This window comes from Phalangium opilio, unplaced genomic scaffold (assembly GCF_054372755.1).
Source record: "Phalangium opilio isolate 3A_F unplaced genomic scaffold, DU_Popi_V2 ptg000089l_1, whole genome shotgun sequence".
NCBI lineage: Eukaryota > Metazoa > Arthropoda > Arachnida > Opiliones > Phalangiidae > Phalangium > Phalangium opilio.
In genome coordinates, this window is record NW_028324194.1 from 7,025,688 (window position 1) to 7,050,790 (window position 25,103).

At 43.3% G+C, this 25,103-nt stretch overlaps 3 protein-coding genes across 3 annotated transcripts in view; all 3 read left to right on the top strand.

Moving 5' to 3' along the window:
* The window catches only part of gry (trafficking protein particle complex subunit 11 gry), a 56,500-nt gene extending 32,389 nt beyond the window's left edge, over positions 1-24,111 (top strand). Inside the window, exons 13-29 of the mRNA XM_089850166.1 lie at positions 15,587-15,641; positions 16,038-16,183; positions 16,869-16,930; positions 17,005-17,143; positions 17,208-17,280; positions 17,373-17,577; positions 17,688-17,869; positions 18,815-18,993; positions 19,077-19,168; positions 20,033-20,092; positions 20,175-20,300; positions 22,373-22,480; positions 22,552-22,603; positions 22,817-22,922; positions 23,381-23,606; positions 23,783-23,959; positions 24,025-24,111. Of these exons, the coding sequence (XP_089706292.1) occupies positions 15,587-15,641; positions 16,038-16,183; positions 16,869-16,930; positions 17,005-17,143; positions 17,208-17,280; positions 17,373-17,577; positions 17,688-17,869; positions 18,815-18,993; positions 19,077-19,168; positions 20,033-20,092; positions 20,175-20,300; positions 22,373-22,480; positions 22,552-22,603; positions 22,817-22,922; positions 23,381-23,606; positions 23,783-23,959; positions 24,025-24,075 (2,039 nt within the window). The 3' untranslated portion in view covers positions 24,076-24,111. The remainder of the gene's footprint in view (positions 1-15,586; positions 15,642-16,037; positions 16,184-16,868; positions 16,931-17,004; positions 17,144-17,207; positions 17,281-17,372; positions 17,578-17,687; positions 17,870-18,814; positions 18,994-19,076; positions 19,169-20,032; positions 20,093-20,174; positions 20,301-22,372; positions 22,481-22,551; positions 22,604-22,816; positions 22,923-23,380; positions 23,607-23,782; positions 23,960-24,024) is intronic.
* LOC149647293 (uncharacterized) lies at positions 987-1,510 on the top strand. Its single transcript, XM_089850170.1, has 2 exons — positions 987-1,226; positions 1,282-1,510. The coding sequence occupies exons 1-2, from the start codon at positions 1,015-1,017 to the stop codon at positions 1,493-1,495; spliced, it is 426 nt and encodes a 141-aa protein (XP_089706296.1). The 5' UTR covers positions 987-1,014; the 3' UTR covers positions 1,496-1,510.
* Positions 7,532-8,113, top strand: LOC149647294 (uncharacterized). The gene is made up of 2 exons (XM_089850171.1): positions 7,532-8,037; positions 8,096-8,113. Exon 1 carries the CDS (start codon positions 7,608-7,610, stop codon positions 7,998-8,000), a length of 393 nt encoding a protein of 130 aa, XP_089706297.1. The 5' UTR covers positions 7,532-7,607; the 3' UTR covers positions 8,001-8,037; positions 8,096-8,113.
* Positions 24,112-25,103: the final 992 nt, after the last annotated feature.

Here is a 25,103-nt window from a genome sequence, read left to right on the forward strand (position 1 = left end):
ATCCTCCAGACTATGTATGGGGAACACGTACGAAGCCGCCAAGAAGGTTATTTTGGCCACCTACTTCGTCGGCTGTTTCATTTTGATAGAAATCTTCAAAGCCAACCTGTCGACAAAATTGACGGTGGACGTTGATAGGAACATAAATAGCATCGATGATATCTTCAAACACCCCAACATGCGCATTGTTCTTGGTGGCGACTATTTCCTCGTTGATTATTTGCAGGTATAAAAATTATGTTATTAATCTAAGGGTGACGATAGGTAGGGATATTCAAGAATGCCAAAGTTCGAAATCAGTACGGATTTTTCTTTGATCTCCTTGATTATTGTTTTTCCTCCTATTCTAAAAATTGGTATATAAATCGCAGAAGATAATTAAAACGCTTTTGTTTAGCTCTACAAATATAGCCACGCTCTAAATGTCCAGCTTTTTATTTCTCCGAGTGGCTTATGTCACGGAGAGGTTCTGTTTCGGGATCGTGTCGGGGTGTGTGTGTGTCACAGTGTGTATGTTGTCGCAGTTTGCAAATGAAAGCAAACGTATTCGCTATTTCCGGAGCGCATTCGCGGTACAAACGCAAAAATTTGGTAAATTGTTTTTCACTACGTTAGCTGTTCCACTTGAGTTCAATACTCTTCTTCTGGCCGCTATTCCTTCATCTGCATAGTTGTCCATTCTTCATTTGTAAACATTTGCTTCTAACACCAACATCTTCGGCTGATCTTTGTCTATTTCAAATAGTTACCTTCTCTAAGTAATGGCTTCTGACACCACTGTCATCTATTCTTTGTCATTGTGTATCCCACATATACACAAATCTCTACTTCTCGGCTTCTAACACCACCATCTTCTCATCTTTGTCTATTTTACATAGTTACCATCTCTTAGGCGAGCCCTTGGAATATAACCATACTTGGCTCATACACTATACAATTTAAATACGCAATTTCCATTCTAATTAGAAAAACCGTAAAGACGTTGTGCTAGAATACGAAAGAAGATACCACAAAATGAATCGAAGAATGGGAGACCACGACGTAGTCTTCAATCAAGGGAACGCCGTCTACTTTCAATCCGTTGATCATTTCGAATACATGTGCCGTTATGGCTACAGCGCGGGAAAAGACTTGCATTACGGTAGAGATTATATCAATCCGTCCTTCGCCGCTTTCCAAGTGTCCAAGGCGGCTTCGAATACATTGAAAGACTTGATCAACCTAAGGTAAGAGACAATGTCATTGGTTAACTCATTCAATGTCATTTGCATTACGAGACAGAGTTTTGAACTATATGGAGACTGGACATCAAATCAGAGCCAACTTTCTGTTGAACAATAACGCCTGCTCAAAATACCTGAAGACGAAGCAAAGCTTGATCTTTTCGAAGACATCTCTTGGTGACGTTGGTGCCATATTTCTCGTGTACGTCTCTTCAATGACCATTTCCTTTTTGGTAATGCTCATCGAGTTACGACACGCTTTCAACAACTAACACGTGAAAAGAAGTCCCCAAGCTCTTGAACTGAGGACCTACAGCATGGACAAAAAATCTGAAGTCGATTCATAGCGCTTATAATTTTGGTTGGATAAAATTCTTGTCACTTTGGGGTCGGATACTTCTGAATATGCATGCTCGGCCAGTTACGACACGTTTTCAACAATTGACACGAGTTCTTGAACTAAGTAACTATAGCATGAACTAAAAATCTTAAATCAACTAAAAAAAGAAAAAAAATTATTATTATTTATTTGGTAAAATACTTGTTAAAATTTAAAATTTATAAATTTAAATTTTGTTATCTAGTGATGTAGGCATAGAAGATTTAAGACCGCGTTTCTCAAAGACATAGACACGTTCTTGGGTACTGAGATTTTTAGATCAACTTTTAAGTGTCGAGTCTAAAAATTGACAAAATATATTACTCCCAAACATGCCACAAGGTGGCTCATTATGTCATTGTTGGATAACAAATAATTATTGACTCAGTCTCTAGGCGTCTAGTCTAGTGACTGCTTGTTTAACACAGGCTATAACATTCATATTTTCACCACCATATATCGGTCGTATAGAGCAAATTCAAATATAGGAACGGTTCATATTATAGCTCTCTGAAATTTAAATGAATAAAATTAAGGTTTAAATATGAGTCATATATTTATAATAGGACTAAAGATGTCAATTTTGAAACTTTGCGAAACACTAATATTGACTTATAATTCACTCTCCTTTTCGCCCACCATTGGAAAAAGGCCTCCCTCCTAGCTATCAACATTTTTTATGTATATTCATTTAATATGGAAGTCTCTAGCTTAATGAACTAATCGTATTATAATTAGAGCAGTGTTGTAATGTTTTAAATAGCTTTGATTGTATTAGACAAAGTCCCAAAATGAAAAAAATCTTTTTTGGGTTAATTAAAAAATACTGTCCTAGTAGACAAAGACTTAAAAAGTAAACGAAAAGCGGAGAAAGTGGATACTTTTGAAGATTCCCTCCCATTGGACGGAAATCCCATTCAACCGAAACCAAAGAAGGGAGGTCCCATTGGACCGAAATCCCGCACCTCGGGCGGTTTACGAAAAGTGGAGATAGCCAAGAATGGCTGCACATAACGTCAGTATACACTGCCTAGTTATCTCCGATAAGAACGAAGTAGCGATGAGTTGAAAGTGGAAACGGTTTTAAAGGCTTATGTAAATTTAAGGGAAAGCTAAAATAAGCCGTAAACCGTAACATTTTCTTTAATGTTACTTTAAAATGACACTTAAAACGAGAGATTTATATTTATATCAAGGCGAATAAACATATTACACTATATTGTTGATTCTAAAATTTTATTTTATGTTCTGTTTGTAATACAAGTTTACAGCAACAGAATCGAGTAATTTTATAGCGGAATCAAACAATAATGTTTTGGAAAAGGCATATTATTTGAGAAGTCAATGAAGCTAAACATCAATATTTTGGAAAAGGCGTACCAAAGTTAAATGATTTATAAAATATTACTAACCTAACTTAACCAACCCAAACCTAACCTAACATAACAGTAATATTTTGAAAAAGGCATATTATTTGAGAACTCAATGAAGCTATAAAACATCAATTTTTGGAAAAGGCGTAACATTGTTAAATGATTTATAAAATATTACTAACCTACTTACCACGAACAATTTATTAGCAATAATAGAAACATTTTGGAAAATATGTCAGATATTTAATAGGAGAATATTTTGGAAAAGGTGGCAGCTAATTAATTGGAGAATATTTTGGAAAAGGTGGCAGCTAATTAGTAGGAGAATGTTTTGAAAAAGGTGGCAGCTAATTAGTAGGAGAATGTTTTGGAAAAGGTGGCAACTAATTAATAGGAGAATATTTTGGAAAAGGTGGCAGCTAATTAATAGGAGAATATTTAGGAAAAGGTGGCAAATAATTAATAGGAGAATATTTTGGAAAAGGTGGAAACTAATTAATAGGAGAATATTTTGGAAAAAGTGTCAACGAATTATTGGAACCATTGTTTTGGAAAAGGTGGCAGATAACTATTAGGAGAATATTTTGGAAAAGGTGGCAGCTAATTAGTAGGAGAATGGTTTGGAAAAGGTTGCAGCTAACTATTAGGAGAATATTATGGAAAAGGTGGCAGCTAATTAGTAGGAGAATGGTTTGGAAAAGGTTGCAGCTAACTATTAGCAGAATATTTGGGAAAAGGTGGCAGCTAATTAATAGGAGAATATTTAGGAAAAGGTGGCAACTAATTAATATGAGAATATTTTGGAAAAGATGGCAACGAATTATTGGGACGATTGCTTTGGAAAAGGTGGCAGCTAATTAGTAGGAGAATGTTTTGGAAAAGGTGGCACCTAATTAGTAGGAGAATGTTTTGGAAAAGGTGGCAGCTAATTAGTATAAGAATGTTTTGGAAAAGGTGGCAGCTAATTAGTAGGAGAATGTTTTGGAAAAGGTGGCAGCTAATTAATAAAAGAATATTTTGGAAAAGGTGGCAGCTAATTAATAGGAGAATATTTAGGAAAAGGTGGTAATTGATTAATAGGAGAATATTTTGGAAAAGGTGGCAACGAATTATTGGGACGATTGCTTTGGAAAAGGAGGCAACTAATTAGGTAACCAAATAATCACGAGACCTAACCGTCCCGAGACCAAATAATCACGATACCAAATAGTCCCGACACCAAATAATCACGATACCAAATAGTCCCGAGACCAAATAATCACGATACCAAATAATCCCGAGACCAAATAATCACGATACCAAATAGTCCCGAGACCAAATAATCACGATACCAAATAGTCCCGAGACCAAATAATCACGATACCAAATAGTCCCGAGACCAAATAATCACGATACCAAATAGTACCGAGACCAAAAAATCACGAGACCAAATAGTCCCGAGATCAAATAATCACGATACCAAATAGTCCCGAGACCAAAAAATCACGAGACCAAATAGTACCGAGACCAAATCGGTGAGACCAATTAGTCTCGAGACCAAATCGGCGAGACCAAAATGGCGAGACCAAATTTTCCTGTTCCGCTTCCATAGAAGTGACCCCTATCGTTTAGTACATGTCATTATTGGTTGGAACATGTACTCAGCCGAAACAAGGTGAAGATCAATTCGTTCGGGTTTCGTTCCTTTGTGATACCAGAGAAAGTTCAACACATGCACCCTTCCCTTTAAAATAGTCGAACCCCATATGTTTTTGCTATATCACCGTCCCAAAACTTTTACTTGACATTTTTTAATTAAAATAACGATTTACTAACAGAAACGTTACTTTTGGGTCTAAATTTTGTTTAATTAAGTGTCCCATGCAGGTAAAATACTCAAAATAGCTTTTTAAAATGTTTTCTATATGATAGCTACGACCAAAGCTTAAGTTGCCTGTTTTAGGCTGTGTCTCTATTTAGTGTCTCTACGAGTGTATGCCTTGGGTGATTGCACTTCTAAATGCCACCTGCAAATGCCTTTGCCAAGCCAAGAGTGGAGTTCGTAAGGAAAGTCAACTTGTAGGGGATCCACGTGACCCTCCCTTTGCTTTAAAAGCTGACTCCTTTGACCAGAAAGAGAAAAGAAACATTTTATGTAAACAGAGTGAGAATGACATTTTTGAAACGAAAAGGCTCTTGGTCGTTTTAATGGACATTTGTATACTGACTAAAGCGGGACACCGTCTGCGGCGAGCCCAGCCAGGAGGTGGTCGGCGACAGGGACGGACTAAGGCAGCAGAAGTCTCGAGGGTACGGAGGATTTCCCAACGAGCACAGCAGTGCCATACGGTCGAGACGTGTATCCGCGACCCGAAGAGGGCTGGAAAGATCGCTGCGGATGAGCCAAAGCAACACCCGGGGGCGGGGGCGAAGCGGCCGATCGAAACGTTCGCGGAACGGGGCAAGGAACGGTCTGAACCAAGGGTGAATCCCAGGAACTCACGAACCGGCACACTGAACTCGGGCCCCCTCCACCACGACAAGGCCTTTCGCTCTGCTCCACCAGGGTGACCACCCGATGGAACGGGAGGGGGTATAATCGACCACAGGGTTAAAACACGCAAGAGGGTCAATATGTTGCTTAACGTGTTCATAGATACGAAGTAGTTCAGCCTTCTCTCGCAAACGAGAAAATTTTGAGCTGAAACACTCTTTAATGTCAAGAAAGTGTTAGATAATATCGAAGGCTTAATCCAATATCTTAGTTACACAATTGTCAGAAATCAGAATAATCTCGATCAGCCATTGGCTCTGTACAAATTTTACCAAATGCGATTGGTATTTCCTGCAATATAAAATTAAACACCGTACGTATAGCTTCGATTTTACCACTTTGCGCTATTTAACCACAGCATTAGTAAGAGAAAATGAACATTACACATAATGATGAAGGGAAAATGAACGTTTAAAGGCTGAACGATTAAAATTCTAATTGCTCCCTCGATATTAGAAGCCACACTCAAGTAGAAGGTGTTTATTGATTAACGACGTTGCCATGGAGACTGGACGTTTAACTGACTATAAACTTGCTTGCTCGATAACACCTAGGGTGATGTGTTCGAAGCGTTGCCATGGTTTTCAAAGTAATGCAGAAGTTCGTTTCATTGTGTTCAGGGTTCCTAGCATGTTTTGACATAAAGTTAAAATTAATGTCAAGAAATTTTGAAAGGTTAATCGTAAAAAATACAATCGAGTTCCTTATTTACATAATCGTCAATTGAGAAATTTGTTCATTATAATTTTCACCAATCTTAACTTTAAAGGCGACTTTCCTTTCCAACTCCAGTTTTGGCTGGGCAAAGGCTCCACAGTGTGTGAATCAAAATGTTCTAGTCTAAGCGAGGCGAAGAAGTCGCACTCGCAAAGTACGTGAGCGGATGTTTCTTCCTTCTCCTGGCACGACCTGCAGAGGGGGTCGTCAGCAAGACCCATCAGATGGAGGTGCCTATTTAGCCGACAGTGTCCGGTCAGAAGACCGGTGGCCAGCCTAATATCCCATCTGCTGAGCGAAATTAGGTCTCTAGCACGAGACCTGCAGGGACCATTGACTAACTGTTTTGTCTGTCTCTGGCCATCCATGTCATGCCAGAGCTGGTTTTGTATGACAGTCATCCTGTCATGCAGGCTCCGTTTGACATGCCCGTAGGGGATGGGGACGGCCGGCTCCGGCCCCAAGAGCTTGGCCTCCGCGCCCCTTTTCGCAAATCTATCGGCTTGCTCATTGCCATAATAACCGCTATGCCCTGGCACCCAGTACAACAGAACCCTGTTGCAGGACGCCAGTTGCGCTAGCAGATCAAGGCAGCTACGCACCAGTTGAGAGGTAATCTGACACTGGTTCAGCGCATTCAGGGCGGCCTGACTGTCAGAATAGATCCTCACAGTCCGTCCGTTATACCCTTTGTTAATGCAGTAGTCTGCGCAATAACAGATCGCGGCAATTTCCGCTTGGAACACACTAGCAAAGGTGCCCAGGCAAGCAGAAAAACCGACCCTTGTAGTTTGGCAGTAATAGCCGGCGCCAGCGCCGGAATCAGTCTTGGAACCATCGGTGAACCAAATAGTTTCACCCCCAGTGCCAAGAGGCAGCAGGTTAGTCCACTCGGCCCGACTGGGAAAGTGGATGCTGAATGGCTTAGTGAAATCAAAGCTGGTAACGGTTTTGTCAGAGCACATCGTTAACGACGGCTCAAGTGCAGCGTACTCCCGAAAGAGCTTCGTATGGCTGTAATCCCAAAGTCTTGGAACCCAACAGCCATTACTGTGGAGCCTGTAGGCCCCCATGACAGCCTCCTCCTCAATGAAAAGATGAAGAGGTAGCATGTCAAGAAGCACCTCCAGGGAAGCAGTTGGGGTCGATCTCATGGCCCCTGTAACACCAATGCAGGCAAGCCATTGAAGCTTGCGCAGGGCAGCCTGCACCGTCTTCAGCCGGACCCTTGTCCACCAGACAAGTGCCCCGTAAGATAGTATGGGTCTGATGATCCCAGTATAGAGCCAGTGTACAGTCTTGGGGTTGAGGCCCCAAGTCTGGCCGACTGAGCTCCTGGTCCTCCAGAAAAGCATCTTGGCCTTCTTGATACACCGATCAAGATGCGGCTTCCATGTGAGTCTGCAGTCAAAGGTCACCCCCAGGTATTTTACCTCGGAGGACTTTGTCAGGACCTGGCCAAAGAAGGAGATATCATTGAACAGATCCTTAGTATTCTTCCTCGTGAACGGAACAAGGACAGTTTTATCAGGATTAACGGAAAGGTTAACCGCCTGACACCATTGCTCCACGCTAGAGAGAGCAGATCTCATAAGTGTGGTGACAGTATCCGGGAACTTCCCGGTAAAGACTATTGCTACATCGTCCGCATACCCGAAGCAGCTACAGCCCCCAGCACCCCCGAGTCTCTCCAAGAGTTCGTCCACCACCAGGCACCACAACAGGGGGGAGAGCACTCCACCCTGAGGGCAGCCCCGGCTGGTAGTCACCCCTAGAGAGTCCCCAAGGAGGGACGCCGACACCTCGCGGTCGGTAAGCATGGACTTGATCCAACGGCCAAGAGTGTCGCTGATGCCAAATCTCTTAACAGCTTCAGTAATAACCGAGCTAGAGACCTTGTCAAAGGCCCCCTCAGGAGGTGGTCGGCGACAGGGACGGACTAAGGCAGCAGAAGTCTCGAGGGTACGGAGGATTTCCCAACGAGCACAGCAGTGCCATACGGTCGAGACGTGTATCCGCGACCCGAAGAGGGCTGGAAAGATCGCTGCGGATGAGCCAAAGCAACACCCGGGGGCGGGGGCGAAGCGGCCGATCGAAACGTTCGCGGAACGGGGCAAGGAACGGTCTGAACCAAGGGTGAATCCCAGGAACTCGCGAACCGGCACACTGAACTCGGGCCCCCTCCACCACGACAAGGCCTTTCGCTCTGCTCCACCAGGGTGACCACCCGATGGAACGGGAGGGGGTATAATCGACCACAGGGTTAAAACACGCAAGAGGGTCAATATGTTGCTTAACGTGTTCATAGATACGAAGTAGTTCAGCCTTCTCTCGCAAACGAGAAAATTTTGAGCTGAAACACTCTTTAATGTCAAGAAAGTGTTAGATAATATCGAAGGCTTAATCCAATATCTTAGTTACACAATTGTCAGAAATCAGAATAATCTCGATCAGCCATTGGCTCTGTACAAATTTTACCAAATGCGATTGGTATTTCCTGCAATATAAAATTAAACACCGTACGTATAGCTTCGATTTTACCACTTTGCGCTATTTAACCACAGCATTAGTAAGAGAAAATGAACATTACACATAATGATGAAGGGAAAATGAACGTTTAAAGGCTGAACGATTAAAATTCTAATTGCTCCCTCGATATTAGAAGCCACACTCAAGTAGAAGGTGTTTATTGATTAACGACGTTGCCATGGAGACTGGACGTTTAACTGACTATAAACTTGCTTGCTCGATAACACCTAGGGTGATGTGTTCGAAGCGTTGCCATGGTTTTCAAAGTAATGCAGAAGTTCGTTTCATTGTGTTCAGGGTTCCTAGCATGTTTTGACATAAAGTTAAAATTAATGTCAAGAAATTTTGAAAGGTTAATCGTAAAAAATACAATCGAGTTCCTTATTTACATAATCGTCAATTGAGAAATTTGTTCATTATAATTTTCACCAATCTTAACTTTAAAGGCGACTTTCCTTTCCAACTCCAGTTTTGGCTGGGCAAAGGCAAGAGGCATATGAGGGCGTGATTTACATGTGCACTTACGAATCCCGCCTCCTTTCTATATAAAATGAAAAGTGAACTTGTAGGGGATCCACTGGAGCCGCGCTATGCTGTAGTGAACCCTGTCGTTGCAATATGTTTCTATTTAAAAGAATAATATTAAAGCCTTCATTAGTACAACTTGGCACTATTAAACGACTACATCCTAGAAAAGTAATTATTCTTACATATATATAAAGTCGAAAACCCATTATTGATATGGAAAACTCGTTAAGAGGAATGGACGGTTAAAAGACTACTTAATTACTCTCAAAGAGTGGTAACTGCTTAAGAGGATCAATAATGGCCAAGTGACACGCTGTGGACGATACGACTTTAGTTTGACCTCCTCGTGAGAGAGTTTTGCTCAAATCCTTGCGGTAGGAAGTATTAATTTTCTATCGACGAAACATTGAAGAAGTCCATTGTAAGTCCCACACTTGAGTGTCGTAAGCTATCTAAAGATAATTGACCAAGGTATTTAGTTTGATGAAAAGACGGGAATAGCAAAAGAACGATAATCGAGATTTACCAGCAACTCGTTAATAGTCAACACGTAAAAGACCAGAAACTTGTATTCCACTACTTCGGCCCAAATGTATACTGATTTCAAGCCACGATGATCTTATAGCGGGTCATTTGGGTTTAAAACGAACTTGGGAGAAATTGACTAAAAGATTCTTATGGCCCGAGTATCTAATTATATATTTTCCAACGCCGACTATCAAAGCCGAATAGGCCTTCTAAGAAAACGAGTGAACTCCTCTAATCAATTCCACCGCTGAACGCATCGTTTCAACGAATTGGAGTTGATTATTTTGGCCCGTTCTTGGTATCAGAAGGTGCAAACCGGTATACTGTATTATTTTAAGACAGATATAAATGAGTGGGATGCCTCGCGACACTAGACGCCACTGCCCTAAGTACACGAGGTAATTTTGCGTCTCGTGTCTCAATGGACTCTGAAATAAAAACCAATATGTCCCAATGAACAACAGTTAATTCCCAATGAGCAGAACTACAAAAGTGGCATTTCCTCAGTATAAACTATACAGAATTGTTTTGAATAAGTACATAACTCTACGATTACATTCTGCTACTTTATCACAACCTCACTCGTGACGATGTATCCCAGTCAATTCTGAATCGAACCAAATCTACATTAGCAATACAAAATATTGTTCCATCAATTGAAAAATTGTAGAGGGCAATGATTTCTTAAAAGGTCTGTTGAAAGCATTTATAACATCTAAGCTTTATCAACACGTCTCGTTTTGCATCACGCTATAGTTTTCGTGATCAAAATTGAAATAATCTTTGCGTATTTTGCATTCAAAATAGCGCAAAGTTCGACCATGATTCCTTAATCGCTACGTCTGCCAGTCGAGGAACTTAGGAGCTCACCATGAACGAGTCCATGAAATTTGTGGTGCAGAGTGTGAGTATCGCGTGTGCATTGATGCGAATTAGGGCAAAGCCGTGATAGATTTATGTTACGTACCGTGTTGTTCTAAGGCTTTCTCGCAAGCCTACTATCATCTCTTGGTTTTAAAAATAAACCCGTCTTTTAAAGTTCTTTTAAATGGTTCGAACAACATAGATTGAGACGCACCGTGGCGTGGAAATAGAGCAGGAATTGTAGGACAGAGAGTTTATCTTTTTTAAAACAAGATGGTCAAGCCCATAATTAAGCCACATCATTTACGTACTCTCGCTATCCCTACTACAATAAATATACTTCTAGTGAAATATTCCCTAATATACCGGTCAGGGGGAATTATTTTTCAATGGATGCTTGGCAACGTGAATCACATGTCGCCAACGCCCGTTACTACTTTAATTACTAATACTACTACTACTACCACCTTACTACTCAGGTAAAACTATTAGTCCCATCAATACCTTGTAGCGGAGAAGAAACCAAAAAATTTCCAAAGCGGTTTTTTACTCTTTCCCTACACCTAAACCTCTACTAGATAAGTGTTTAGGATGGATTAACGCCTAACAAAAGTTGTGAGAAATATATGAGCATATATGAAATAAAGAGAAAATTTAAATACAGGTATACCTTCGTGTTCATTAGTTGACCCTTCCATCTTGAGCTATGGCAATACAGTATAGAGAAAGTGTGGATTCACGAAGAAAAACTACTTCGTAATTCTTCCCAGAATTTTGAAGCGAATCCTCCCCCGTTCGTAACTCTTAACTCCCCCGCGAATCCTCCCATTTCGTACCTGCCCCGCGAGTCCTCCCCCGGTGGCATACCCTGGGACTGCTCTTACCGCTTCTAAAGCTCGGACCGGTGCTATATACTTTCGTTCTCTCTCCTACTAAAAATTATGAAGCCTTTTGCCTCTCCAACCGCGAAGTTATATCTCCTGGCCTCGGATAAGATCATGCCTCATAGTTGAAGAGATAGAGAGAGAGAAGGGGACCGTGCCTCTGACAAACTTAGCTCTCTCGGAGAATCGCGCTCTATTCGAGACCGTTTCTTAATACTGCTCCATATACTTATGGTACCGAAGAACTGGTTTCTCTCCATTTCTTCCCTTAACGAAAAAATCTCGGATATACCATATACTTATGATACCGAATGTAAACTTATACCATATACTTATGATACCAAATGTAAACTTATACCATATACTTATGATACCGAATGTAAACTTATGCCATATACTTATGATACCGAATGTAAACTTATACCATATACTTATGATACCAAATGTAAACTTATACCATATACTGCTCCATATACTTATGGTACCGAATGATACCAAATGTAAACTTATACCATATACTTATGATACCGAATGTAAACTTATGCCATATACTTATGATACCGAATGTAAACTTATACCATATACTGCTCCATATACTTATGGTACCGAAGAACTCAGGTTTCTCTCCATTTCTTCACCCATTTCTTCGCTTAACGAAAAAAATCCTTATTTCCAAGACTGTATTCATAGTGGGGAATCTGGTCCGTAATCGCCCCCCCCCCAAATCTGGTCCCTAATCCCCTGGGGAATCTGGTCCGTAATCGCCCCCCCCCAAATGAAGTCCCTAATCCCCCGGGGAATCTGGTCCGTAATCGCCCCCCCCCCCCCAAATCTGGTCCCTAATCCCCCGGGGAATCTGGTCCGTAATCGCCCCCCCCCCTATCTGGTCCCTAATCCCCCGGGGAATCTGCTCTGTAACCGCCCCCCCCAAATCTGGTCCCTAATCCCCCGGGGAATCTGGTCCGTAATCGCCCCCCCCCCCAAATCTGGTCCGTTATCCCCCGGGGAATCAGCTCCGTAATCGCCCCCCCCCCCAAATCTGGTCCCTAATCCCCCGGGGAATCTGCTCCGTAATCGCCCCCCCCCAAATCTGGTCCCTAATCCCCCGGGTAATCTGCACCGTAATCGCCCCCCCCCCAAATCTGGTCCCTAATCCCCCGGGGAATCTGGTCCGTAATCGCCCCCCCAATCTGGTCCCTAATCCCCTGGGGAATCTGGTCCGTAATCGCCCCCCCCCCCAAATCTGGTCCCTAATCCCCCGGGTAATCTGCACCGTAATCGCCCCCCCAAAATCTGGTCCCTCATCCCCCGGGGAATCTGGTCCGTAATCGCCCCCCCAATCTGGTCCCTAATCCCCTGGGGAATCTGGTCCGTAATCGCCCCCCCCCCAAATCTGGTCCCTAATCCCCCGGGTAATCTGCACCGTAATCGCCCCCCCCCCAAATCTGGTCCCTAATCCCCCGGTGAATCTGGTCCGTAATCGCCCCCCCCCAATCTGGTCCCTAATCCCCTGGGGAATCTGGTCCGTAATCGCCCCCCCCCAAATCTGGTCCCTAATCCCCCGGGGAATCTGCTCTGTAACCGCCCCCCCAAATCTGGTCCCTAATCCCCCGGGGAATCTGGTCCGTAATCGCCCCCCCCCAAATCTGGTCCGTTATCCCCCGGGGAATCTGCTCCGTAATCGCCCCCCCCCAAATCTGGTCCCTAATCCCCCGGGGAATCTGCCCCGTAATCGCCCCCCCCCAATCTGGTCCCTAATCCCCCGGGTAATCTGCACCGTAATCGCCCCCCCCCCAAATCTGGTCCCTAATCCCCCGGGGAATCTGGTCCGTAATCGCCCCCCCAATCTGGTCCCTAATCCCCTGGGGAATCTGGTCCGTAATCGCCCCCCCCCAATCTGGTCCCTAATCCCCCGGGTAATCTGCACCGTAATCGCCCCCCCCCCAAATCTGGTCCCTAATCCCCCGGGGAATCTGGTCCGTAATCGCCCCCCCTATCTGGTCCCTAATCCCCTGGGGAATCTGGTCCGTAATCGCCCCCCCCCCAAATCTGGTCCCTAATCCCCCGGGGAATCTGGTCCGTAGTCGCCCCCCCAAATCTGGTCTATAATCCCCCGGGTAATCTGCTCCGTAATCGCCCCCCCCCAAATCTGGTCCCTAATCCCCCGGGGAATCTGCTCCGTAATCGTCCCCCCCCCAAATCTGGTCCCTAATCCCCCGGGGAATCTGCTCCGTAATCCCCCCCCAAATCTGGTCCCTAATCCCCCGGGGAATCTGCTCCGTAATCGCCCCCCCCCCCAAATCTGGTCCCTAATCCCCCGGGGAATCATGTCCGTAATCGCCCCCCCCCCAAATCTAGTCCCTAATCCCCCGGGGAATCTGGTCCGTAATCGCCCCCCCCAAATCTAGTCCCTAATCCCCCGGGGAATCTGCTCCGTAATCGCCCCCCCCCCCAAATGTAGTCCCTAATCCCCCGGGGAATCTGCTCCGTAATCGCCCCCCCCCCCCAAATCTGGTCCCTAATCCCCCGGGGAATCTGGTCCGTAATTGCCCCCCCTCAAATCTGGTCCCTAATCCCCCGGGGAATCTGCTCCGTAACCGCCCCCCCCAAAATCTGGTCCCTAATCCCCCGGGGAATCTGCTCCGTAATCGCCCCCCCCCAAATCTGGTCCCTAATCCCCCGGGGAATCTGCTCCGTAACCGCCCCCCCCCCAAATCTGGTCCCTAATCCCCCGGGGAATCTGCTCCGTAATCGCCCCCCACCCAAATCTGGTCCCTAACCCCCGGTGGGAATCTGCTCCGTAATCGCCCCCCCCCCAAATCTGGTCCCTAATCCCCCGGAGAATCTGCTCCGTAATCGCCCCCCCCAAATCTGGTCCCTAATCCCCCGAGGAATCTGGTCCGTAGTCGCCCCCCCCAAATCTGGTCTATAATCCCCCGGGTAATCTGCTCCGTAATCGCCCCCCCCCAAATCTGGTCCCTAATCCCCCGGGGAATCTGCTCCGTAATCGCCCCCCTCCAAATCTGGTCCCTAATCCCCCGGGGAATCTGCTCCGTAATCGCCCCCGCCCCCAAATCTGGTCCCTAATCCCCCAGGGAATCTGCTCCGTTATCGCCCCCCCAAATCTGGTCCCTAATCCCCCGGGGAATCTGGTCCGTAATCGCCCCCCCCCCAAATCTAGTCCCTAATCCCCCGGGGAATCTGCTCCGTAATCGCCCCCCCCAAATGTAGTACCTAATCCCCCGGGGAATCTGCTCCGTAATCGACCCCCCCCCAAATCTGGTCCCTAATCCCCCGGGGAATCTGCTCCGTAATCGCCCCCCCCTCAAATCTGGTCCCTAATCCCCCGGGAAATCTGCTCCGTAACCGCCCCCCCCAAATCTGGTCCCTAATCCCCCGGGGAATCTGCTCCGTAATCGCCCCCCCCCCCCAAATCTGGTCCCTTATCCCCTGGGGAATCTGATCCGTAATCGCCCCCCCACCAAATCTGGTCCCTAATCCCCCGGGGAATCTGGTCCGTAATCGCCCCCCCCCCCCAAATCTAGTCCCTAATCCCCCGGGGAAACTGGTCCGTAATCGCCCCCCACCCACCAAATCTGGCCCCAGAATTGGTCCGGGATGTTGTCCAAAATTTTCGAAAGAACCCTGTTTATACTAACAGGGATATATTTAATTTTAGAAGTAGGAATGGAGAACAGAGTAATCTGGGCGCGCGTTAATAAGTCCCGGACCCCCTTCGACGGGACGGGGGGTATGAAAAAAGAGGCGCGTCGTAGCGACAGAGGTAAAATGGAATTACGTATTTTTCGCCGTCCCCGTCAGCAACGTCATCAAAACGTAGTTTAAGTGAGCCAATAAGATGATTTAAAATTTTCGTTACGTGTTGGAGGGAGAGTACGCTCTATACTGGGTGGTCTATGAGTCGGACTGAAGTAAATACTAACCGGTCTCCATCTCTGCTGCTAAAATTAAATCTATCCCTGATACTGACAATGATTCTAGAATTTAATGTTTTGTAATATTTTTAGTGGTGCAAATGGGTCAAGAATATCATTACTGCCAAGAAAACTCAAAAGCTTTAGCGTAAGATAAATGTTTCTTAATTTCGTGTCTCGGGTTAATTTTTGTTTTATTAAATTTCACCACTTAGTTACTAACTGCGCGCGACACTTGTTGCTCGGGTTGTTAGGTCAAATTATAGCTTGAAATTAGTTCTTCCACGAGGTCAGCTGGTACTGCAATAGAGCGACCTTTACTGGTGTTGACACTCGCATGGTGCATGGTGTTAGGCTTAAGCTAAAGAGACAGGAGCGTGCTTAGTAAGAATAATTAAATGCGCGTGTTTGTAAGCTCAGTACATGAATTCCTACACTATATAGGTAAGTTTAAACTTTAGGACATTGCCACTTTAAGCGTATTTTCTAATTGTAAATTCGCGTTATCAAGACATTTAATTTTCTTTGCGATTTGAACGGTTAGGTTACTGAGTCACGTGTTATGGCACTATCGAATTGAGAAATGGTGCCCCCTGGTGTCTAATATTTTGCTGACTGCCTTGAAATGCGCCTATTTGTCTGGAAATATTCAGGAGTATTTATCCCTCGGCCTTGAAGCTATTAGCAACTGTATCCTTTTCTAAATCTAAGGGAACGTCAAAACCTATAAGTTCATAAGATATGTTCCATTAGTTTGTCTTAGTAATGCTGATTAAATAGGATAAGATGGAAGTCCTGCAAAACTAACCGAGTGTAGTCAATTCTCGCTTCCGTCGTTCTCGAACCAGCTCGAGCTGTAAGACTCTAGCATTACGAAGTATAGTTAGTGTCATACTTATGGAAGATATCTCATAAACTTATAGTTAAAACGAGTACTCGGGAACGTCAAAGCCTATAAGTTAAAACAAATACTCGGCAACGTTAAAGCGTATAAGTTAAATCGAGTTCTTGGGAACGTCAAATTCAAGGCCTATAAGTTACGATGGGTACTCGGGAACGTTACTACAATGGGTACTCGGGAACGTTACTACAATGGGTACTCGGGAACGTTACTACAATGGGTACTCGGGAACGTTACTACAATGGGTACTCGGGAACGTCAAAGCCTCTAAGTTAAATCGAGTTCTCGGGAACGTCAAATTCAAAGCTAATAAGTTACAATGAGTACTCGGGAACGTCAAAGCCAAACGAGTACGAGGCAACGTCAAAGCGTATAAGTTGAAACGAGTATTCGGGGACGTCAAAGCCTATAAGTTAATAAGACCTTTGTTCAAATTCGTGATACTATTTCTTTAACCAATGAATAATATCTCAGGGATACAATGCACTTCCGAAGATAGAATCCATATTCAATCAAATATCCACACAATTTTATCGGTAAATAGCTTTTCTCCTTTCTTCTCTCTTATTGCAATTAACGGTCACAAGATGGCGTCTCTATAACTGTTTAGGGCAATACTCCATTGCCAATTTTGGGTCTAACTCCCGAAGAAATCGAGTCCTCCGAAGAATTTTGGAAGGAAAATTTGACGGCCATCAAAACCAAACCGTTAATTTTCACTATTCCCATGCCTAATGTGACTCCTTTTGGTAAATGACGCTACAAATCTAAATTTATAAGAAATTGCTGTTTCTCCATTTTTAATATTTGCAGTGGAATGTAAAGCCATGTTTACTTCGAAACATTTTCACGCTGATGAGAAAGTGTCTCTCAAAGTTTATTTAAAGTAACTTTAATTTAAAATAACTTTAATTTAAAATAAAATAAATTTAATGCCTATAATGTTAGTTATTTTCTTTAATGATAATTAACTTTTAGAACTAACTGCCCGCAACCAGTAAAATTTACCAAGTTAAGCGTCATGTTCGGGAACACCGTGTACAATAAGCCCATGTTCTGCGAGATTCCAAATGAAAGTCAGAGACCGGGCGAGAACGCCAATTTGAATCTGGTGCCCAACAAAACCAGACTCTTCACTTTTGGGTTCTTGCCGAGTCCCGATGATGTTAATCGATCCATTCAGGTATCGTCCCCCTACTTTCTCCTGGCGTCTGCTAGCCCGAACCACTTATAAAGTTACGATAAGGGTTTTAATCAAGCAAATTAACATTTGTGTACTTCGTTTTTCGTTAGATTACGCAAATTGCTTTGCAATTGGGTAGTGAAAAGTCAATTTGCGCAATATTAGTATGGCCCGATATCAGTCAAGATCAGGTACTGATTTCGGAAGAATTACAGAAAGAGTTTCCGTCTTTTAATTCCGCATCGTCTGACGATTTCAACTTTCACGAATTAATGGAGGAAAAATCTACTATGTAAGTTTGTGTCTTATTTCCTCTTCCGGACTTATTGTAAGGTGGGACTTGGTGACTGGTATGGATGAATACCGAGGGGTCGGACGTTCGGCATTTTAGTGTACGGGATTTTGAGATTTCAAGATTTTAACCAAGATTTTGAGATTTTGCCCCAGATTTTGAGATTCTGACTCAGATTTTAGAAATCTGGAAATCTAGTCCAAGATTTTAAGATTTCGGGATTTTAAAGGAGATTTTGAACGCGATTTTCAGATTTCTAAGAAGATTTCGAGATTTTGTTCAGGATTTTCAGATTTTGAAGGAGATTTCGGGCTTTGGAACAAGATTTTCAGATTTTGAAGGAGATTTTCAGATTTCGAGGAGATTTTCAGATTTCGAGGAGATTTTCGGATTTCGAGGAGATTTTCGGATTTCGAGGAGATTTTCGGATTTCGAGGAGATTTTCGGATTTCGAGGAGATTTTCTGATTTTGATATTTTAGGATGAGATTTCGGGATTTTACGTTAAGATTTCGGGATTTCTAGATTTTAATGTGCGATTTCGGGATTTTAGGTGAAGATTTCGGGATTTTCAGATTTTAAAATAGGGATTTTGGGATTTCTAGATTTTGACGTGAGATTTTAAGATTTTTAGATTTTGACGTGAGATTTCGGGATTTCGAGATTTTCGCGAGAGATTTTAAACAGATTTCAAACGAAGTGTACGGGATTTTGACAAACGTCCGACCCCTCGATGGATACTTATTCTAACTCCCTGGTGTTGCGCGGAGAAAATGTGTAAGGGGTTTTACGGGTGCTAGTAGTAGATGAGATAATATAAATGAGTAAGTGTACTAATACTAGCGAAATCAGGGCGCTGCCCTAAAAGAACCACGCGCTGTATCTCCATTCCCGTCCTACAGTATTTAATGGACTTAAATTTCACTAAACATGTTTTCGCCTCTAGGATTCTCCCTCGAGAACCCCGTTTGGGCATTCAAATATCGCACCAGGCGCCTGTTCTCAAAGGGGAACTGTACCCCCTTCATTTGACCGTTACTTGTGACGAGAGAAACGCCATTTCTAATTTATCCGTTTGGCTGTCCCTTGATCAACAGGGTGAAAATAACGATGTTCGAGAATACAGTAAGATTAAATAAAAAAAATTGTAATTAGGTAAAGAAAATTCATTTTCAATGTTGCTCGTCTCGTTACATCGATCGTCGTAGCTGAATTCTACGATAGCCTACCAAGTGCAACAGCGCCAATAACTAGGGAGATTAAAGGAATTGACTTGGGTCAATTAGCGCCTGGAGCTATGGTAAGAACATACCCATTGGTCATGCTCTCTAATAAGAAAATACCAAGCTAGATTTACTTTACTCGAAAAAAGCATCATTATTCTTTCACTTTCCTCGAGTGCCTCTGATATGCTTTGTCACCATACTAATTGTTTAGCTCTTTTAATCCTAAGACTATTAAACACAGATGGACTGGAAATATAAGATAAAACGGTCCCCGTTCTTCTAATGGCATCGCCTGCCAGCAGCGCCCCTAGTGGGAGAGTCCCGAAACTTAATTCGACTCATAAGCCTTGGTATGAGTCGAAAATGTTTTAATATTGGTCGGCGTCGCCTGCCAGCAGCGCCCCTAGCGGGAGAGTCCCGAAACTTAATTCGACTCATAAGCCTTGGTATGAGTCGAAAAAGTTTTAATATTGGTCGGCGGCGTGGCGCTGCCCTAAAAGAACTGCACGCACCACTCGTATCTCCATTCCAGGGTGGGAAATAAAGATTTTTTTAAACTGGACATTGGGCCAGCAACCCCTCTGGCCTGGAATAAATAAACTGGTCCATGACCACTGACCAGGGCGCGTCGTCTGCTAAATTGAAGAAGTGTATAATTAAAATATATGAGCTAATGTCTGGACTATGGAAACCCTTGAATTTTCTTAGTGGTCCTGTGGACCACTGACCCCCTCCGATTTAAATTTTAAACTGGTCCTGTGGACCACTGACCCCCTCCGATTTAAATTTTAAACTGGTCCAGGCAATTTTTAAACTGGTCATTTGCCCTGTGCCACCGCCTTATTTCCCACGCTGCTCCATTCCATTCCAATCCATCTGTGTTTAATGCTCTTTCCAATAAATAAAGGCAATTAAGAAACATTGTGACGCAATCGCAGGTTGAAAAATGTTTCTACATGAAAGCTCTGAGTACCCACGTAAGAAACGTGGTTTTTAAGGTATAGTATTGTTTGTTAAAACTTCTTGAGACCATTTGCCGGATTTGTTATTTTTTTTAAAAAAAAGTAACGAATTGGTTAGATTTCCTACATAACCGAAGTAGATGTAGATGATGAGACGCTGCAGTGCCAATGCGTCAAAGAGGAACTGCATACCTTTGAAGTGAAAGAGCCATTCTACTTTACTCCTCAACTACTCAACTTGAAAGTAGGGACTATAGATACATTACATAATTAGAGGATTCATACCATTTACAACAGAAGGACAAAATAATAATCTAAGCTTTGTCTATGAAGGGATTTCCACTCTAAGCCTTGGCTTGTTTACAGGTGGGTCCCTTTACAGGGCTAGTCAGTCCCTATGCCACAGATAACCTACAGCGCCCTATACTAACTATTACCGTTAAAGCAGACGGGTTTTTGTGCTCTAGATAGCCGGGTCTCTTGGTGTAAATGGTATGAGTCCTCCATGTGTGTAAGTTATTTAATGATACTATTCAAATCTCGGAAATAATTAGATATGGAAATACACGAGCAGGATGGTTTTCATAGGTTTAATGATGATATTAGTTTGAATTTTATCAATGTAGGCCTTAATAGGCTTAAAAAATGGTTATCACAGCAGAGCCATGCACGGGCCGGACTTTCCAAAATTGGAAATTTTATCGGGTTGGTTCGGGTCGGGCTTCCCAAATTGTGGGAATTAATGGCCAGGCCGGACCGGGCTTCGGTTGCTTCTTAGAAAATGGTTATCATAGCAGAGCCATGCACGGGCCAGTCTTTCCAAAATTGGAAATGTTATCGTGTTGGTTCAGGTCGGGCTTCCCAAATTGTGGGAATTAATAGCCAGGTCGGGCCGGGCTTTGGTTCAATTTTACAAATGGTCATCACAGCAGAGCCCTGCACGGGCCGGTATTTCCAAAATTGGAAATTTTATCGGGTTGGTTCGGGTCGGGCTTCCCAAATTGTGGGAATTAATGGCCAGGCCGGACCGGGCTTCGGTTGCTTTTTAGAAAATGGTTATCACAGCAGAGCCATGCACGGGCCAGTCTTTCCAAAATTGGAAATGTTATCGTGTTGGTTCAGGTCGGGCTTCACAAATTGTGGGAATTAATAGCCAGGTCGGGCCGGGCTTTGGTTCAATTTTACAAGTGGTCATCACAGCAGAGCCCTGCACGGGCCGGTATTTCCAAAATTGGAAATTTTATCGGGTTGGTTCGGGTCGGGCTTTCCCAATTTGGAAAATTTATCGGGTTGGTTCGGGTCGGTTTTCCTAATTTGGAAATTTTATCGGGTTGGTTCGGGTCGGGCTTCCCAAATTGTGGGATGTAAGTCCCAGGCCGGGCCGGCGTTTGGTTCATTTTTACAAAATGGTCATCACAGTAGAGCCCTGTATGGGCCGGGATTTCCAAAATTGGAAATTTTATGGGGCCTGGTCAGGTCGAGCTTTCCCAATTTGGAAATTTTATCGGGTTGGTTCGGTTCGGGATTCCCAAATTGTGGGATGTAAGTCCCAGGCCGGGCCGGGGTTTGGTTCATTTTTACAAATGGTCATCACAGTAGAACCCAGCATGGGCCTGGCTATCCAAAATGGGAAATTTTATGGGGCCTGGTCAGGTCGGGCTTTCTCAATTTGGAAATTTTATCGTGTTGGTTCGGGTCGGGCTGTCTCAATTTGGAAATTTTATCAGGTTGGTTCGGGTCGGGTTTCCCAAATTGTGGAAATTAATGACCAGGTCGGGCCGGGCTTTGGTTCATTTTTAGAAAATGGTTATCACAGCAGAGCCCTGCACGGGCCGGGCTTTCCAAAATTGGAAATTTTATGGGGCCTGGTCAGGTCGAGCTTTCCCAATTTGGAAATTTTATCAGGTTGGTTCGGGTCGGGTTTTCCTAATTTGGAAATTTTATCGGGTTGGTTAGGGTCGGGCTTCCCAATTTGTGGGAATTAATGGCCAAGCCGGGCCGGGCTTTGGTTGCTTTTTAGAAAATGGTTATCACAGCAGAGCCCTGCACGGGCCGGGCTTTCCAAAATTGGAAATTTTATCGGGTTGATTCGAATCGGGCTTCCTCAATTATGAAATTTTATCGGGTTGGTCCTGGTCGGGCTTCCCAAATTGTGGGAATTAATGGCCAGGCCGGGCCGGGCTTGGGTTCATTTTTAGAAAATGGTTATCACCGCAGAGCCATGCACGGGCCGGGCTTTCCAAAATTGGAAATTTTATTGGCCCGTGCGGGCCTCTGTATCGCATTTAAACTAAAACTTGCTTTCTGCGTTTCTAGTTTCAGCCGATACAGTATGCGAGAGCCGAAGAACAGTTTTTACTTCAGCTGGACCTTCAATCTTGCTCCAATTTGCGCGTTGAGATAAAGGACAGTAGCGTTGCGCTGGTATGTTTCGCGCTCTGTAAAATAGTTTCAAATATTTATCGAATAAAGCGCAAGTCTTTCTTATTTTTAAGACGAAACATTTCACAGCTGCTGATGAGGACCTCGAATCGCAAGTTAAGGGGTGTAAGTTACCATTTTTACTTGAGCATTGCTGTCCATTAGTGAGTGGAAAGCGGGGTTCGAATTAAAGAAAAACCCATTTAAAAAAAATTCGAATCCCGGTGGGAAGAAAGGGGAACTTGGTTTCAATATTGTGTTTAATTTGTTCGTATTAACGGAGAAGACGTGGAAATATCAATTAAATTAGTTAGAAGCTTTGATTAATTTTGTTCACAGCTGAATTGAATCAAGATGAAATGGCCAGTGACTTTTATTGTATCTACGCTCCCGCGGATGTCGGAGAACTTGTTTCCCTTGGAACTTATACCTTAAATTGGAGACGGTAAGATGCGGATCAAAGTGGGGGTGCAGAAGTTATCGCTTTCACCTTGCAGTGTGAGAAAAATCTGTCGTTTGATAGGGTGGTCGTACCATAAGTTTATAAGATTTGTTCCATAAGTATGACACTTCCTATACTTCGTGATGCTAGAGCCTTACAGCTCGAGATAGTTCGAGGGAGAATGTCAGAAGCGAGAATTGAAGTCCTACACTCGGTGGTTAATTTTGCAGTCTATCTTTTCCTATTTAGTCTGTACTAAGCCTTTGACAGCGTCTCACCTATCTTCGCTTTACCTTGAATCTATGACCTACCTCACTCACTTCATGACAAACTTATGGAACATTTCTTATAAATTTATACTAGAACCAACTCAAAGACTTCCAAAGCCACACACAACTCCGTTCATATAAACATCATTCAGATCTATAAATGACGGGTCTGTAAAATTTGACCATTTGTAGGAAAGATTGTAATTTTGAGATTCCTTGGGTGCAACAAGTCTTTCGACTCCCAAATACGAATATCGTTAAGTCGCCACTTTACGCCGAGTTGGAGGCGCCATCGCACGGTTGCGTCAGGACGCCCATGACCATTTCGTACACTTTGTATAACCGTTCCACAACGGTTCAAGAACTATCGCTCGTCGTGGATGGAAGCGACGCTTTCATGTACGCTGGAAATAAACAAGTGAGTATAGATTATTGCAAATCTTTCGCGTCTGATGAAGACCACGAAGTCACACAAAGAATAATTGACATTTGTAATGGCCGGTTTTTAATCGGGGTCATTTTGTGACTGTTCATAAAACTTGCATTCTTCATTTAAGATAAGTAATTAAGACATGTGTGGTATTATTTGCGTAGCTTCATTTTTGGATATTGCCAAGAAACTCTTATAAAATCGTGTACAATCTGTACCCACTGGTGTCAGGGTGCGTTCAATTACCGAAATTAAAGCTACTGTTGAATCCAGGGAAGGCCACCGCTTACGCTCTTGATGATTTACTGCAAGAACTGCTTCCAACGCACATGTTTATCATGGTAGGCCTTATTTTAGTTCATGTCCAACACCGAGATTGCGTGATAAAACTGTTTTACGAATTTAGCCGCAAGGAAAGACTCTGGAATCGATTACGGATGAAGGAAGATCAGCTTGAAATTAAATTTAATAAAATTAAAGTTATTAATCATAAGTTTTGTGTGCCTTATTTCTGCGTATAAAGATACCTCAGTTGTGACGTCAGTGCCTAGGTAAACAGTTACGGGCTAAGATTTGGTAGTGGGTGGCCATGTTTGGTATCGGTTTTGGTTGGTTCTATGGGAAAATAGCACACTAAGGCTTCCGAGATAACTGCTGTCAAAGCATAGCGCGGCTTCAGTGGATCCCCTACAAGGGGACTTTCCTCCTACACTCCGGGTTTGGCTTGGCAAAGGATAGTGGGCGGTATTTATACATGCACGTATAAATCCCGCCCACAAATGCCTCTAGCTTTGCCAAGCCAAAACTGGAGTTCGTAAGGAAAGTCAACTTGTAGGGGAACCACGTGATCCTAGCTATGCTTTAAAAGCTGACTCCTTTGACCACAAAGAGAAAATGAACATTTTATGTAAACCGGGAGAAAATTACATTTTCGAAACGAAAAGGCTCTTGGTCGTTTTAATAGACATTATTTGTGTACTCGACCACAGAGTTAAAATGCACAAGAGGGTCAATATGTTGCTTAACGTGAAGTAGTTCAGCCTTCTCTCGCAAACGTTTTAGCTTTGAGCCAATATAGAGGTGATGTTCTCTTCAATATCAAGAAAGTGTTAGATAATATCGAAGGCTTAATCAAATATCTTAGTTTCACAATTGTCAGATGTCAGAACAATCTCGATCAGCCATTGGCTCTGTACAAATTTTACCAAATGTGATTGGTATTTCCTGCAATATAAAATTAAACACCGTACGTATAGCTTCGATTTTACCACACGGCAGCTAGTGTGATGTGTTCGAATTAAGCGTTGCCATGGTTTTCAAAGTAATCAAGCGGTTGGGACAAACTTTGAAGTTTTATCCACTCGAAAGAGCGTGCTAAAAATATCAACTGACGAGAACACTCCTATTCGTTTCATTGTGTTCAGGGTTCTTAGAATGTTTTGACATAAAGTTAAAATTAATGTCAAGAAATTTTGAAAGGTTAAA

What these genes read in the sequence shown, in the direction of transcription:
- LOC149647293 (XM_089850170.1), top strand. Translation starts at nt 1,015, where the DNA reads ATGAATCGAAGAATGGGAGACCACGACGTAGTCTTCAATCAAGGGAAC. An exon ending in AAAGACTTGATCAACCTAAG is followed by an intron (nt 1,227 to 1,281) that starts GTAAGAGACAAT and finishes ATTACGAGACAG; the next exon opens with AGTTTTGAACTATATGGAGA.
- LOC149647294 (XM_089850171.1), top strand. Translation starts at nt 7,608, where the DNA reads ATGCGGCTTCCATGTGAGTCTGCAGTCAAAGGTCACCCCCAGGTATTT.